This window comes from Pelmatolapia mariae, linkage group LG16_19, assembly GCF_036321145.2.
Source record: "Pelmatolapia mariae isolate MD_Pm_ZW linkage group LG16_19, Pm_UMD_F_2, whole genome shotgun sequence".
NCBI lineage: Eukaryota > Metazoa > Chordata > Actinopteri > Cichliformes > Cichlidae > Pelmatolapia > Pelmatolapia mariae.
Genome location: NC_086241.1, coordinates 58,229,506 through 58,244,278, shown reverse-complemented (window position 1 = coordinate 58,244,278; position 14,773 = coordinate 58,229,506). Strand labels below are relative to the sequence as shown.

Sequence of the window (14,773 nt, the reverse complement as noted above, 5' to 3'; positions counted from 1 at the left end):
AATTACACTCACCAGACACTTTGTTAGGTGCACCTTGCTAATTCTGAGCTGGACCCCATTTTCTTTGTGGAAAGAATCAACAAGGTACTGAAAACATTCTTCAGAGATTTTTGGTTCACATTGACATGACAGAGCCACGCCTCACACAGTTGCTGCAGACTTGTTAGCTGCACATCCAGTGAAACAGCCATTAGAAGATGGGGACACACTGTGATCATAAAGGGATTGATACAATCGGTACTAAGGCCTCCTGAAGGGTGTCAAGGAAATATTCCCCACACCATTACACCACCAGCCCAAACCACTGATACAGAGAAGGATGGATCCATGTTTTCATGTTGTTTACACCAACACCACCTGAATATTACAACAGAAAACGAGATTCAAACCTGGCAACGTTTTTCCATTTTTCTACAGCCCAAAGTTGGTAAATCTGTGTGAATTGTAGCCACACTTTCCTGTTCTTAGCTGAGAGAAGAGGCACCTGTTGTGATCTTTTGCTGCTGTACACCAGAGATGCTCTTCTGCATACCTTGGCTGCCTAAAGTGGTTATATTTGAGTTACTGTTGCCTTCCTGTCAGCTTCTGGCCACTCTCCTCTGACCTCTGGCATCAACAAGGGATTTTTACCCAGAGAACTTTTTGGACCATTCTCTGTAAACTCTTGAGATGGTTGTCTGGGAAAATTCCAGTAGATCAGCAGTTTCTGAAATACTCAAAACAGCCTGTCAGGCACCAACAACCACAGCATGTTTAAAGTCACTTAAATAACCTTTATTCCCCATCCGTTTGTAGTTCACATACCTAAATGCACTGAGTTGCTGCCATGCGATTGGCTGAGTAGATATTTGCATAAATGAGTAGTTAAATAGGTATACCTAATGAAATGTCCAGTGAGCAAGTTACTCAAACACAGTGAAGTTACTTTTCAGAAGAAAACAAACAAGATGCAAATATAAAAATACAATTATGTTTTCATTATAAAGATGGACTCTGAGTGAAGTCTTTGTCTGTGCTGTATCAGCTGCTCCTGTGGTAAACTTTAACTTCACAAGAAACGAAGGGGGAAAAAAAGCTTCTACTCCATGAAACTAATTTCCCTAATAGTGATAGGCCTGCCAGTGGAGAGCCATAAAGTCATCCTGCTGTTTAGATCAGCACAATCAGCCTCAATAATCAGCTCGAAAGACTGTGATTTACTGGAAGTTAAAATGCATAGACTTCAAGTCTGCTACCCTTCTAGTGGTTGTATTGCAATACACACAACTGCACTATTAAGTATATCTATCTAAAAGTAATATAGTGGAATATAGAAGTAATTCACTGAAAGATGTCTTTTAGGTATTTTGGCCTTTAAACTGCAGCCTCCAAAATGACCACAAAAACAGAAACCAAACATAATAACCTTCACAAAGGTCAGATTTATTCTTCTGCTTTATGTGACTGCATTACTTTTGCACCCAATGAAGTAGGGAGTGATGCATGAGAGCCTGCTGATGTATTTATAGCAAGCATATTTTACCTGTAGCAGGTAGATGACTCTGGTTACTTCCTTTTCATTACGTCTAACTGGTTGCAGGATCCAGCAACTGGGCAACATCTCCCCACGGATGGCGTCCACACTGGGCCGAGGGAGAGACTCCTCAAACACAGACTGCATTGCCAGCACGTGCAGGCCACCCTGCGGCAGAGAAAACAATATAAATAAAACAGGTGCCGCACTCTTTTGATCAGCCGAGAGGCAAGTGTACACCGACACCAACAACCAACAGCTGACAAGATTTCCTCCACACCCACTGCCTCTGAGTCAGTGTTGTTTATGCTCGGTGACTTCTAAGCATGAGTAGTATCTAAATAGCATGTTTAACATTTTGTGGATGAGGAACGTCATGCTGTTAAATTGCTGTTTGCACTACAATGTAATCCGGATTTTTCTTTGTCAAGCTAAAGCGTGCAAATGCTGCACATACTCCCTGAGCCTTACACAAGGGAGATGAACAGTAATCATGCGCGCCGGCTGGTTGATGTTGAAGCTGTGCTCACCTGTTTGGACTGCGAGCTGATGCAGCAGAAATCTCGCGGCTGGCTGAGGTGACAGGTGGACGAATCTGTGAGAATGTAAACTAAACAAAAATGGAGAGATAAGTGAAAATGATCAAGTATAGTCGATAAAAACCTGGAAATAAAACAACTGGGGCAATGTAATAAAAGCCCAATACTGGAAATAGACAAACCAAACAGCTCCTGTGCAAGGATTTTATTTGCAGTGTGATGTTTGAGCGCAAGGCTCTTTCTCAGACTTTCATGAATACACTAACGAGCCTACTCATAATCTTCACAACAAACCACACATGACATATCTCGCCTTTTTCAGACTTCCATCAGTAAAAGGTAATAAAAATAATGCTTAAAAAAATAAGGGCCTGCACAATTATCACAGTTTAAACCCCGCCAGCTAAATTGCAGGAATATCAATCTGTGAAGTGAAAGTGACAGTAAGTGCACTCCTGGTGTTCTCTTATGCTTCCTGGCTGATTTCCCCCTAGTTTTCCTTTTTGCTAGTGACTGGTAGCATGAGACGGTACCTGCAGCCCCCACATGGCTTTGATAGATTCGATGTGTCTCCCATAACAGTCTCAGGAGTGTGGAAGAGCATTAGGTCTTTACACGAGGACCTGGATCAACAAAGCAACAGGACTAGTATCTGATCCTTTGTCTAAGGAACAGGAGGAGCAATGCCAGAGCCCTCCAACGGGCCACTTGTCCATGTTTATGCCCCAAACTGTCAGAAACGGACGTCACGAGGACATGACACCCGTTCGTGACACCTGTGCTTACAGCCCAGTACCGTGCATATCGATAGGCAATCGCCAGAGAATACCAGAACAGGCACCGGCGCCCCCTGAGCACATATATTTTGATTATCTTCTTAGTTGTATTTCTTCCTTAAAATATTATTTTTTGAGCCTTTTGCCTTTATTAGATAGTGTAACAGAAGAGCGTGGACAGGAGAGCAGTGAGAGAGAGTGGAAAGACACACAGCAAAGGGCCTCGTGTTGGACTCAAACTCGGGCCGCTGCATCTTTATCTTCAATTCTCTATGTATATTTTAGTGTCTGACAGACTCTTACTTGTTCTTTGTGATTGTGTACAAAAATAAATAAATACAATATTTAAAAAACAAAGTCACATATAAAGAAAAACTACACTATAAACAAATCATGTACCTTCAGTACTTTCTACTACATGTTTTAATTATCCAGCACCAATTCTGTTTAATACTGGGATACTAGACTGGTGGAAAGAAAGTTCATTAAATAAAATGTCATATTCACGATACAGTGACTTGAAACTTTAGTTTAAATTCTACATGCTTGCATAAAAAACAAACAAATTGTACAAAGAATGAAAACTTGGAGAACAAGAGGCCAGCAGAAGTAAAAAAGGCCTCGTGGTGGGCTGCAGGTATTAAATGAAAACACACTGCAGGTGTGAGAATGGAGCTGGCCGCGTAATAAAACAAACTTGGCAGTGATGAATGAGACTATGCTGAACCACGCTGTAGTACAGATAGTTAATGGATGCAGATGCGTTCGCTGAGAAGAATTTGCAGGCTCTATTAACTGCGTAGCACAAAATATAAATAGTTTTGCTGTCAAGATAAAAGTGTAAATATTTTATTTTATTTTTAAGATTTGCTTTTTAGCAAAAGCACAAAGGTTTTTGCAAGGTAAACGGATTGCATAAGGTCACCTTACATAACCGTAATTCATCAGTTTTTCTTTCTGAGCAATGACGTTTAAGCAGTGTTTTAGTTTCTGAACTCTCTCAGAAAATAAGCATCTTACTTTTTAAGATGATGTTTTAACTACTAGCATTATAACAAATGAATGGATAGGGAGGAATGAAGTTTCAAGAAATCTCCTGAAAATTGTGATATTCAGGATAACTCAAGATTAAATGTACTGACATTAAAACTGCTGCCTATGAGGATGTTGGCTCACCAAGCTGAGTGCTGTCATCTAGTGGTCGTGTCCACACTGAGCGGACTGACTGATTGTACATGTGGCTCTTGGACAGCTGGGAGATTAGGTTCCACAGGCTATCCGGTGGTCTGTCCAGCTCCCCAGCCCCCAGGAAACCGTGGACAGATGGGCAGGAAGAGGGTTTGTAGTATGCCTGAATTCCCCGTTCATCTCCTTGGTAACTGGGTAAAGACAGACAGAGTTCATTTTCTAATAGCACATAAATGATTTTTGTGATGCAAATTGTCTACTTGCTCAAAATTATCCTGGAGCAGGCACGGAGGAAATCCAGAAAAAGGGAGATGGTTGGAGAATGCTCACCTCCAGCCTGCTGCGGCTTTGCCCGTCACCAGGTTGCCAAAATCCCCTGAGGCAGCCAGTCGCACCTGTCGAGAAAAAAATGTCTTACTCAACTCAAAAACAAATACCAGTGAGAATAAACCCAAAACTTTTATAAAGGACAATTAATTATTATGTGAATCTTTCAATGCAAATGCAAAATACTAATTAGAATGTCTCTCCTAGAGCACGTTTTTCTACAGCTGACTTTTCAGGTATATTACCTCAGCCAGAGCTCGACCGAGAAGACTGAATGTGATGTCCTGATAGGTTGTCGATATGGAAGACGAGGAGCCGACGGATGCTGTCCGCTGGCGTGTACAGGCCGGAGATGAAGTCATCAGAGGTTCAAACCCGCTGCTCTGTTGGACATCTAATAAATCACATGATATTATTAGCACATTTAGATACAGAGGATGTAAAGAAGAGGGTAAAGAAGTGGTGACAAACCTGGGCAATAATCTCATTTATTAGTCGCCATATTTAACAAATTGCCAAAGCTTCCAAGGAAGGCAAATATAAACCCTGAAATAGCAATGATTTATCTGGACGTCTCACTGAAATAATAATTAATCATGATTATTGTCCAAGTCTATTTGGGGTTGGTGATTAACTGTCCTGCTGTTACCCTGGGCTGACAGCCACCCTCTCTGTGTCTTCACACTCTGTGGAGCACAAATAGGAGGACGTGTCGAAACCTTCAGCCCTTCATTCTTCATGATCTGGACAGAAGAAAAGTTGAGCCTTTTTAGCTCAGTTTTAAATCTCAGTTTCATTTCAAATCTACTGTATCATGTAGCATTAATATACAGACCTGTCCTGTTCGAACTGGTCTGTTGCCCTGCTGTAGTTGGGTGGTGTTGCCACTGTTGTACCCTGATGTTGGTCCAGAGGAAAGACTCAGACTGGATCCTGTGCACAAAGTGCTGTTGCTTATCCTTGTCCGATGCCTCAAGTCATCCTGTCCGGCACACGTCACCTGGAGTCAAGTTCATACAGACAAAACTATTTATCCATACATTTACAACAACATCTAAATGCTGCACAGCACACAGGATCCCCTCTATAGTCACTTTTATCATGATAGGATGAAGACCCTGGAGTTCACTGGCTGGGATCTTTAATTATTCTCTGTGATATGGATCTGACTGACCTTGTCTTCCTGAGATAGGGCCTGCTGCTGTAGCCTCCTCTTCTCAAGCTCAGTCCGTTCTCTCAGTCGTTCTCGTGCCTTTGCGATCTCCGTCCTGGCTTCTTCCCGAGCTCGACCATAGTCGCGCAACAGCTGCTCAATGTCAGATGGATACTGGCTTTCTTCCCTTGGAGCATCTGGCATTCTTCAGTAAAAACAAATAAGAGCCAAATAGATTTTCTGTTTATATCATTCCTGAAAACCTATGCACGAAATGTGAGATTCAAGGAGCCGTTGTGCTTTGATTTTGTGAAACTCAGCATCTCACCTGGTGCTCTCTATCACTTCTTGCCGAAGCCTTTGAAGATGCTCTTTGTGCCGACTGGGCATTGCAGTAGATGCAGCCTCCTGAGGACGGAGGCGAGGGTGCTTGCTCGGACTCAGGCTACGAGTTCTCCGGTAAGTCTGGAGGCGCTCCTCCCTCTCCTGCCTCAAACCCTCAATACTCCTGCGATGCCTGAGGGATCAAATTTAAAAAACAGTAACGTCAATGAAGTCTAAGAGAAGACCAGTTTTAGAAAATATCAATGTATCCGTAGTATCAATTACGAAAGTGTTTTATGTTTTAAAAGCTGGCATTGAATGTCAGGTCAGAATATTATTATTATTTCTTTTGGATTTTTTAATTAGGTATTTCCACTTTGGTGTGTATTAAACATTTTAAAGCAAATCAAAATAGAGCATTTGTGTCAACTGTATCCTTACACATCATACAGCTGCTGTTTTGTAGAAGCAGAAGCTGGTGTCACAAGCTCTTCTTTGGACCTCGGGGACAACATCTTTAGCAGTGTGTCCGTCTCTCCCAGCCTGTAATGAAGCTTAGCCTCTGCCAGCTCCACAGTCAGTGGTGTCGGGTTCATGTTGAGGTTGACCGTCGCCATCACCTGCTCTCTCTCCTGTCGCAGCTTCACTATCTCCTTTGCCCTCCTGTCGCTCTGCGCCACAGATTCTGCATTTGAACCAAAGCTCCCGACTTCACCCCATTCGGCACACTCTCTGCGTTTGTTGTGCTCACTGGTCACAAATGTGGTCAGGTTTTTTGAGCATTTTGACTGTTGCTGATTGACCCCCGACCAGTTGGTGAACTTGTTGTGCATAGGCAGGTCCTCCGGGACTCTCTGATTATCTTGACAAGGAAACACATCGCTGACAGGTTCAATGTTCACAAGCACATCTGTGTTGCATTCACTGGGTGCTAGTGACATTATATCATCCTCCTGAGGTTGATCTGCCTTGTCGCTGAATGGAGATAGACTGTAGTTAAACTCCTCAGCATTAGATACAAGTCTTCTGAAGTCTGATGCCTGCTGTTTGTGCACATCAGTCTGTTTTAATGTGGGGGAAATGTGGTTCTGCAAAATTAAATCATTTGCTGAAGTAGGCGTCCACTGCGGGGATGCCACCGGCCATTTGGACCCGAGCTTGTGGTTGTCCTTGTGTTGATAGTTCACATGTCTCCCATCAGAGTCTGCACACGTGTCCATTGATGGATTTGGACTTGAAGAGCACTTATCTAATCTTTTGGAGCTGGTGCAACTAATTTCACTCACTTTCTCAAGTGATGCTGATTCTAATTTGTCAGAGGAAGAATCACAATCCCGCAAGGACATCCGATTGTCATCCGAAACAGAAGGAATGGTCATGCTGTCATCCTCAGAGGGATGCTTTGTCTTTTGAGCCTTACATTTCGCAGAACATGTTACCGACTGTTTACCCTTGAGCCTCGTGCGTAATCTTGCTCCTACTGTAAGAATAGGAGATGACGCACGGTCTGTATATGTGACCATTTTCTTCAGATGAGGAGATGTGAGGTGTGTTAATGAAGGGCTGTGATTTTCTTGGTAGCAGATTTTTGATGACCTATGGGTGATTTCAGGTACTGCAGTACTTCTGCGGCCCAGTGCTTCAGAGACTCGAGACGAAGCAGACCTTACACGCCTTTGACAGTCAGCTGCAGTCTTTGCACAAGGAGTTTTGAGAGGGTCATTCGAAGACTGGGAGGAAACAGAGGTGTTAAACCTCAGGTCAGGCATACTTTGCATCTTTTCAACTGTGTTACATTTTGTTTTTACCACACAGTGGATATTTTTGTCTTGAGAAACACTCACAGCATCAGAACCAATCACTTTGACTATGACATTGACTTCATGAGATTTAGACTTCTCACTGGGTGACAGAAGAACAGCAGCTTCCTTCTCTGCTGGAGCTACAAGCCTCTCAGTCTGGATCCCAACATCTGCAGCCGTCTGAGTTGAGCAGTCTCTCTTGGTGCCACCATTAGACTCGACGTAAGATGTGCTAAGATCTGAGAAGTTAATACTCCTTGAACTGGAACTGCGAACTTCACCTGTCCTCATTCCCTGGACGTCCCCCAGCAGGTTTGAGGTGCTGTTGATTAACTTAGAAATGTGAGCTGACATGCTTTCCATACTGGCCCAAGTTGGAGATTCTGTGATATCCACCTTGTTTTTCTGCGACGCGGGTACATCTGTGTTGCTCCTTTTGTGACGATCTTTCCTCTTCAGAGAGCTACAGTTCTTACCGTTACCCTGCGCCTGAAGCTCACGCTCAGTCTGAGTACTGTGTTCGCATGTCCTCCTTTGTGCGCTTGTTTTGCTCGTCTGGCACTCTTGCTCAGATGAGTAAACGAACATGATCTCATCCACTCGACCGGAAGCGTTACCAGGATCGCCAGGAACACTGTTGACTGAAGAACCGCTGTCTGCTGTCAAATTAGCAGGGCAACTGCAGATATTCGCAAATGCCTGTTGACAGGGTGTAAGCTGAGATTTAGTTGCTTGTTCTTTATAATCCTCCACACTACTTAGAGTACTGGAGAGTCCCTTATTTGTGGCATATGTGCTAAGATGAGAATTAAATGGAGAGTTCTGCCCGTTCAGACCATTATCGACACTGCAGCATCTTGTTATACGTTTCTCTGAGCTGTTTAAAAGTGGAGATTTACTGGATAGGTCAGCAGCACTTCCAAACGCTGGGTTCTTATAGCAATGTTGGCCTGAGTCGTCTTCTTGCCACTGGTGAACATAAGGGTTGATGTCACTGGATGCAAAATGAATAGGGGAATCTTGAGACTTTGGCACATGCTGTGGCTCCTTTTTGTTTGTATACAGGCTAATTTGTTCCGTTTTCTGTGACACTGACTGAAGAGGTAAGGAGTGTCTTTTTAGCGTGTAAGCTTTACTAAGCTTAACTTCATTTTTGCCAGGGTTTCCATGGGAAAAAGTCTTCACGTTTGATTTGTTTGCTGCTGCTAAAGTAGATTGTCCTGCATTGCTTTTTCTTGGCTGTCTGACTTCAGGTTTGACATTATTCTGAGTGTCAAGCTTGACCCATTTAGATGCCAGCCTGCTGTGATGCATCCTAGTGCCGGCGTGGTCCTCCTCATCCTCGTCTGATGACTTAAGAGAGGAGTCAGAGGAAGATGTGGGACAGGTCCTGATGTGAGACTTTCTGAACCGCTTAGTTTTGCCTTTTTGCATCATAAGAGAAGAATTTCCTAGCATGCCTCCAGTTGTGCTTTTCTTGGGCTCTTTGGCGATTACAGGTCTAAAACAACTTGGATTTTTAAAGCAGTTTTGCTGTAGCATTTTAGATTGTGACTCCGCCGTTACTGCTCGATTGTGTGGCACGAATGGTTGGGTCAAAGTCTCTTTGTCACTTTTCATTATGCAATCTCCACTGCTAGTGATTTGAGTATTTTCATTCAATTTGGGATGTGACTCAGATAAATTTGGGGGTTTGTTTTTGCAGCAGCTCTGAGACGAGTTATCAGAATCAGTCTGTCCATAGCTGAACTCATCCTGTGCTGTGACAGAAGGTTTGCCTCCTGTTGTGGTGTCTCGTTCAACATTTACATCATGCCCAGCCGATCCTTTCATGCAGACATCCTCACCAGGGGGTGTGTTCTGGTTGCTGTAGCTTCTGTCTGCTTTAAACTGATGTAATCCACCACCAGCTAATAACTTCATGGCTCCAGATATTTCGCCACTGGTTTGGAAATGTTGAATCATCTTTGGTGCGTTTGGTTTGGGTGAATAATTATCTTTATTGACAACGTTTGATGCAGTTTCCATACCAGTGCGCCCCATAGCAGTACAGCTACAATTCACTTTTATGCAGTCAGTGGTGAAAAGTGTTTCAGGGCTTATTTGGTTAAGTTGTGGGCATGTCTGCTTAACATTGAAAGCTGGGGGATCTGTCTGGCTGTCCACTTTTTTGGAGCAAGTATCAGTAATAACTGGATGAAGATTAGCTATTATTTCATGTTTGCCTGCATCATTAATTTGTGTTTGTGTTACAAAGGCATCACTTGCTGACAAAGAGTCGCCAGCGTGCTCGCACCCTGCCTGGCTGCACAGAGTCAGACTTGAGTGGATATTTGGAAGTGAGTTTTGGAAAACACAGGGGCTGAAGACCTGCTTGTTTAAGGTTCCATCAGACACGCTATGAGCGCTGTCAAAGGTTTCCGTCACTTCAGTACATACAACCTTGCTGCTATTCCTCAATTCAGCTGGCATAGCTGAAGCCAGGTGCTCACTTTTATCCACCTTATTTTTACTTATCAGTAAAGTTTCCAGTGTAGGATGTCCACTCAGGTTTGTTCCTTCTTTCACTTGATTACTCCTTTCATCTCGCAGATGTTTTGCTGTCCATCTACATTCATTCATTGAAACAAAATGACTTGCAGATGATGACAAGGCATTCAGACTTTGACTCAAGCTCTTCCTGGCCCCATCACTATCCATCAATGACAATTTCATGTGCTCTTTCACCACTTCTGCGATTCTCAGATCAATAGCGCTGCAAATAGCATCTGACTTGCATACGTGTTCTCTCTTTTCCTGGTTTTTTCCATGGTTATTCACTCGGGATTCTCTCTTTTCTGTTTCTGCAAACTGTTCCTTTAGTATTACACCCCCCTTTTGGACCACTTTATTATCGCCAAATGAAATACTATTCTGTGAATCTTTTTCATGACTCTGAAGCCCAAACTGAGAGTCCTCAAAGACGCCACGACTTGGTTCGAGTTTCCCACTGCTGCAATCAGATACTGGCAATGCAACTGAAGATACTGTATCTTGTGTAACGCTGCCAACAACACAAACAGAATCACATCCTCTGCTGCTAGTTTCTACTGCAGGCTCTTCTTTATTAGAATCCCCGGTGCTATTATTGTCATCAGGGCAAATCTCCTCATGGCTGTCACCTGATGCACAGCAGAAGCTTACCAACTCTCTGCTGTCCCGTGTATTTGGTATTTTCAAGCTGCCCATAAAAGTATCTTCTTTGTCTTTGTTTCTCTTCCTGGAATTTTTACAAGTTGATTTAACAACTTCCTGCTGTAGTGCAGTGGCCTGCTCAGTGTCTTTGATTCCATCCCTTATAAGAAATGCATCTTCTGTATTTGTAAACTTACACTGCTGTAAATCTCTCACCTTTTCTGTTCCACAATCTAGACTGCATACTGTTGCCTTTTCAGTAGAAGGTTTTAAGGGACTTGCAGCTTCAGGCATCTCAGCCAGTACTTCACATGGGTTAGTAGGATTTGTGGAGAAATGGATTACTGACTGAGACAATGAGCTGCACATTTCATGGTCAGAGGACACTGTAATGTCAGCAAACATCATATTGGAGGAATCTGCAAACACCTGAAGCAAATTTGATGTTGTTTGTGTGGTCTGGGAAATTTCAGTCTCCATTTGATCTGATGAAGACGCTGGATGCTGACTGTAACTGAAAATTGGAGTACCTGTAATAGAAGGATCTCTCATTTTTGCGGGTTCGCCTAAACACTCTGCACAACATCCTACATCCTTCTGATTATCAGACTTCTGGGCATTGCCTGGTGTTGTTAGCGCCTGAAAACCCCCCAAAACTTCAAGGTCGTGTTCTTCCACTTTCATGTTTACACCTTCAGTGCTAGTGGACATAGAGCTATGGCTTCTAGATCCAACCTGAGAGTCTGACAGATTCATACTTGTCGGACTGGGACTACTGCTGCTGATCTCTGCATGTCGGAACATCATTTTTCTTTGAAAAGGTAGAGAATCCCTCTGCATTCTGGGACTCTCTGCTGCATCTGTGGAGGACCAGGCATCAGTGAGAACCAGCGGGTTTTCTGGCTCCCTCACACTGCAGCTGCTCAGAGAGCGTGGGCTACTGGTTAAAGTGGCCTCCACATTCCCAAAGTCCTGAGTTAATTTATGTACAGTGTCTCTGCCTCTGGAATCTGCTACTAATGAGCTTTGAGAAGAAGGCTTCATTGTTGTATCAATTTGTCTTGTCTTTGGGGAGCTTTGATGGCTCCAGTATGCCTCTGTTGGGATTATGAGAGTTCTCTGACGGCTGTCCCACTCAAAACTGGTCTCTGCTGTCTTAGTGTGCAGCTTGGATGAATCAGTGGAATCCGTCACCAGTGAGTAGGTTGGTACCAGTGTCTGGCTAAATCTCTTCACTGCTGAGAATTTAACAGTGCTCTCCAAAGTGAGTGAATCTTTAGACATTTGACTGTCTTCACTCTCTGCTTCGCTTTGAGCTGCATCCTCGCGTCTCAGCTGCTCTGCTAGAGCCGTGGCATAAGCAGAGGACAGAGAATCAAGAGAGAAAAGGCTCTCGCAGTCTGATGTCCCATCGTCTTTGACTTCTCGCTCTTCCTCCCATCCAACCAGTCCCTGCTGCTCATCGATCCATCTACTAGTCTTGTTCATCAGAGCCTCAGTACTATGCCACCGTCTATGTCTGATGCTCTCAAACAGAGTCCTTTGGTCAAGCTCCTCACACGAGACTGTAGTTTTAATGGTACATTTCCTTTGACCCATTTTGGTGTCTCTAAGGCTCTTGTCTCTTCTTTGTCTCCAGTGAAATTTACTTGTAAGTTTTCCAAGCGGCTTAGGCAGTTGTCTATTCACACCTGAGGGAGGTTTTCTGAACACTCTGGACAGAGCTCTTTTTATCCTGGGCCCCACAGAACGAGGAAACGACTTGCTGATGGTTCCTAATCTGCTGTTATCTGCATGACAGGATGTTTTCTCATGCATAACAGGGGCATTCTCAGAACTGGGTTTGTCTGTGGATGATCCTTGAAAGTTTTCCTTGCCGACTAGCAGCAAACTACATCCAAGAGGCAACTTCTGTGTACCTGTCGATTTCTGGTCTGACCTGTTCTTAAAAGACAGGTCTCGGTTCGGAAGCAGAGGTTTCCTTTCTGGCCTTTCCCGGCAGAGCTGGGTTTGTGGTTCCTCTTTGGCAGTCTGTCTGATCTTTTCAGGGGAGGTTACTCCATTCTGGCGGGGCTGATTTTGCTCTGAGAAGATAGAACCAGAACAACTTTGGGTCCTTTCCCGAGGAAGACACTCATCCGAAACCCACTTCCTGCTACCAGTGCAATCGGACGTTGTGGGTGAATTTAAAGTCAAGTCTGTGGATCTGTTTCTCTTGAGGAAGTGTCTGTTGGAGAAGGAGAAAAACAGATGCTTTAACAGTCAGGATCTAAATAATTAAGAAAACCTGAAAAACTGCTTCCTGAATCCTCACCAACAGATTTTACTGTCCCCTTACCTGAAGATAGGTGTGTTCTGTGGGTAGAGTCGGGACAAAAGATCGGATGAAAACGAGTGTCTACGAGAATCAAACGGTCGTCCTTTGACCTTTGAGGGCAATCCAGCCTCAGGAGATTCTGGGCTGTCTGTTCCTAAAGGTAGAGTCTTTTCCAGCTGCCGTAACTCTTTCTTTGCTTCCAACAGATGCTGCTTGCTGGCGATTCTCTCCAGCTGGTAACGTAGCCTTTTGCGACGAATGCGGCTCTCGGCCCGGCAGAGAGCGTGATGCTTTAGCAATTCATCCTGCACTGCCTTTTTCCTGGCTCTTATCACCTGGGATGGACAATCCACTGAAACATCTTTCTGATCCCTGAACACATGGCTTGTTAACCTCTCCAGCAGGGGTGCAGGGAGGAGGTCTGCTTGAACTCCAGACTCCTGAGTGATCCTCTGCTCAACAGCTGTCAGGCGATGTTTCTCCTTCAAAATCCACTGCTGGACTGTTGATTAAAGACAGAAAGCAGGACATTATGAGCACTAGAAATCTCAATCAATATGACTTTTGGCATGTCATCCTTTTTTTTTTCTTTTTTTTTTTTTAAACGATGCAGAATTTCAGCTTGGATTTTGAATAATCCTTGCGTAAGTGATGAAATGCAAAGAGTTCTCACTCTCAGTGTGCTGCTGTTGGAGGTAGGCCTGCTCCCTTTCTAGCTCTCTCTCTGCCCGTCTCTGTTCAGCCTGAATCTCCTGACGCAAACTCTCCACAAAGCGTTTCTGCTCCTCCACACGCTGCCTGGCAGAAGGCTCCTCACCGGGAGAGAAGCATGCACCCACCTGCTGTGGGAGATTCACTTCTTTGACACTACAGAAAGAGACGCATAACACAGATGAAGCACAGACTGAGAAACGATGATGAAATAGGAGAGAAAAAAGACAACCAGGGAGAGTAAAACGATCATTTTACCTCACCTATGTGTAGTTTGATGTCTAGAATTTTACAGTTTGGTGGCAGAGAGGTTGAAAGTAAAGGACACTGTTGTGTTCAGCGTCTCAGGAGTAACTAAGCAACCCCTGAGCCTGAATCGTAAACAGCTAACTGGGATTGTTCACAAGGGTGGGGGCTAATGGAAAAATGCACTCCACCAAGTGGAAGGACTTATGCATGAATCTACAAGAAGGACACTGGATTTGTAATTCTTATCAAATATGAAAGTGGGCACAGAAAATACCTGTTTAACCCACATATATTCACAGAGTGGGAAACATTGCCTTAAAATAGTATTTACCTGTTATCAGGGGCCACAAGGCAAAGGTCTGTGTAGGTGCAGGTCATGCCACCTTCACTGGCCTTAAAAGAAAAATTAATATTTTAGTGTTTACAAACAAAATAAGAAATGTGCTATTATGAGAATTCTCAGAGAAAAAGGAAATTCTGTGTATCATCAGCATTCAAGTGTATCACCCAATCATCTGCTCATCATAAATATTTTCATGATTGTCATCCTAATCATCAGCACCTACCCGCCTGCGTTCCCGAAGGACAGCTGCTTCAGCCGGGTGGTTGAAGCGGAACTTATGCACTCCTCCCAAGGTAATCACTGTCCCTGGAGACAGAGAGACAAATCTTTCATCATGAGCTGTGCTAAACCCATGGC

At 43.8% G+C, this 14,773-nt stretch overlaps 1 protein-coding gene across 1 annotated transcript in view; it reads right to left on the bottom strand.

The window, feature by feature from the left end:
* Window positions 1–14,773, bottom strand: part of stard9 (StAR-related lipid transfer (START) domain containing 9) — a 37,984-nt gene that overhangs the window by 2,037 nt on the left and 21,174 nt on the right. Inside the window, exons 18-31 of the mRNA XM_063497944.1 lie at window positions 14,640–14,722; window positions 14,405–14,466; window positions 13,787–13,980; window positions 13,135–13,615; window positions 6,262–13,023; window positions 5,825–6,013; window positions 5,518–5,701; window positions 5,179–5,343; window positions 4,993–5,086; window positions 4,589–4,737; window positions 4,347–4,411; window positions 4,005–4,207; window positions 2,044–2,123; window positions 1,523–1,681 (exon numbers count right to left, since the gene is read on the bottom strand). Of these exons, the coding sequence (XP_063354014.1) occupies window positions 1,523–1,681; window positions 2,044–2,123; window positions 4,005–4,207; window positions 4,347–4,411; window positions 4,589–4,737; window positions 4,993–5,086; window positions 5,179–5,343; window positions 5,518–5,701; window positions 5,825–6,013; window positions 6,262–13,023; window positions 13,135–13,615; window positions 13,787–13,980; window positions 14,405–14,466; window positions 14,640–14,722 (8,870 nt within the window). The remainder of the gene's footprint in view (window positions 1–1,522; window positions 1,682–2,043; window positions 2,124–4,004; window positions 4,208–4,346; window positions 4,412–4,588; window positions 4,738–4,992; window positions 5,087–5,178; window positions 5,344–5,517; window positions 5,702–5,824; window positions 6,014–6,261; window positions 13,024–13,134; window positions 13,616–13,786; window positions 13,981–14,404; window positions 14,467–14,639; window positions 14,723–14,773) is intronic.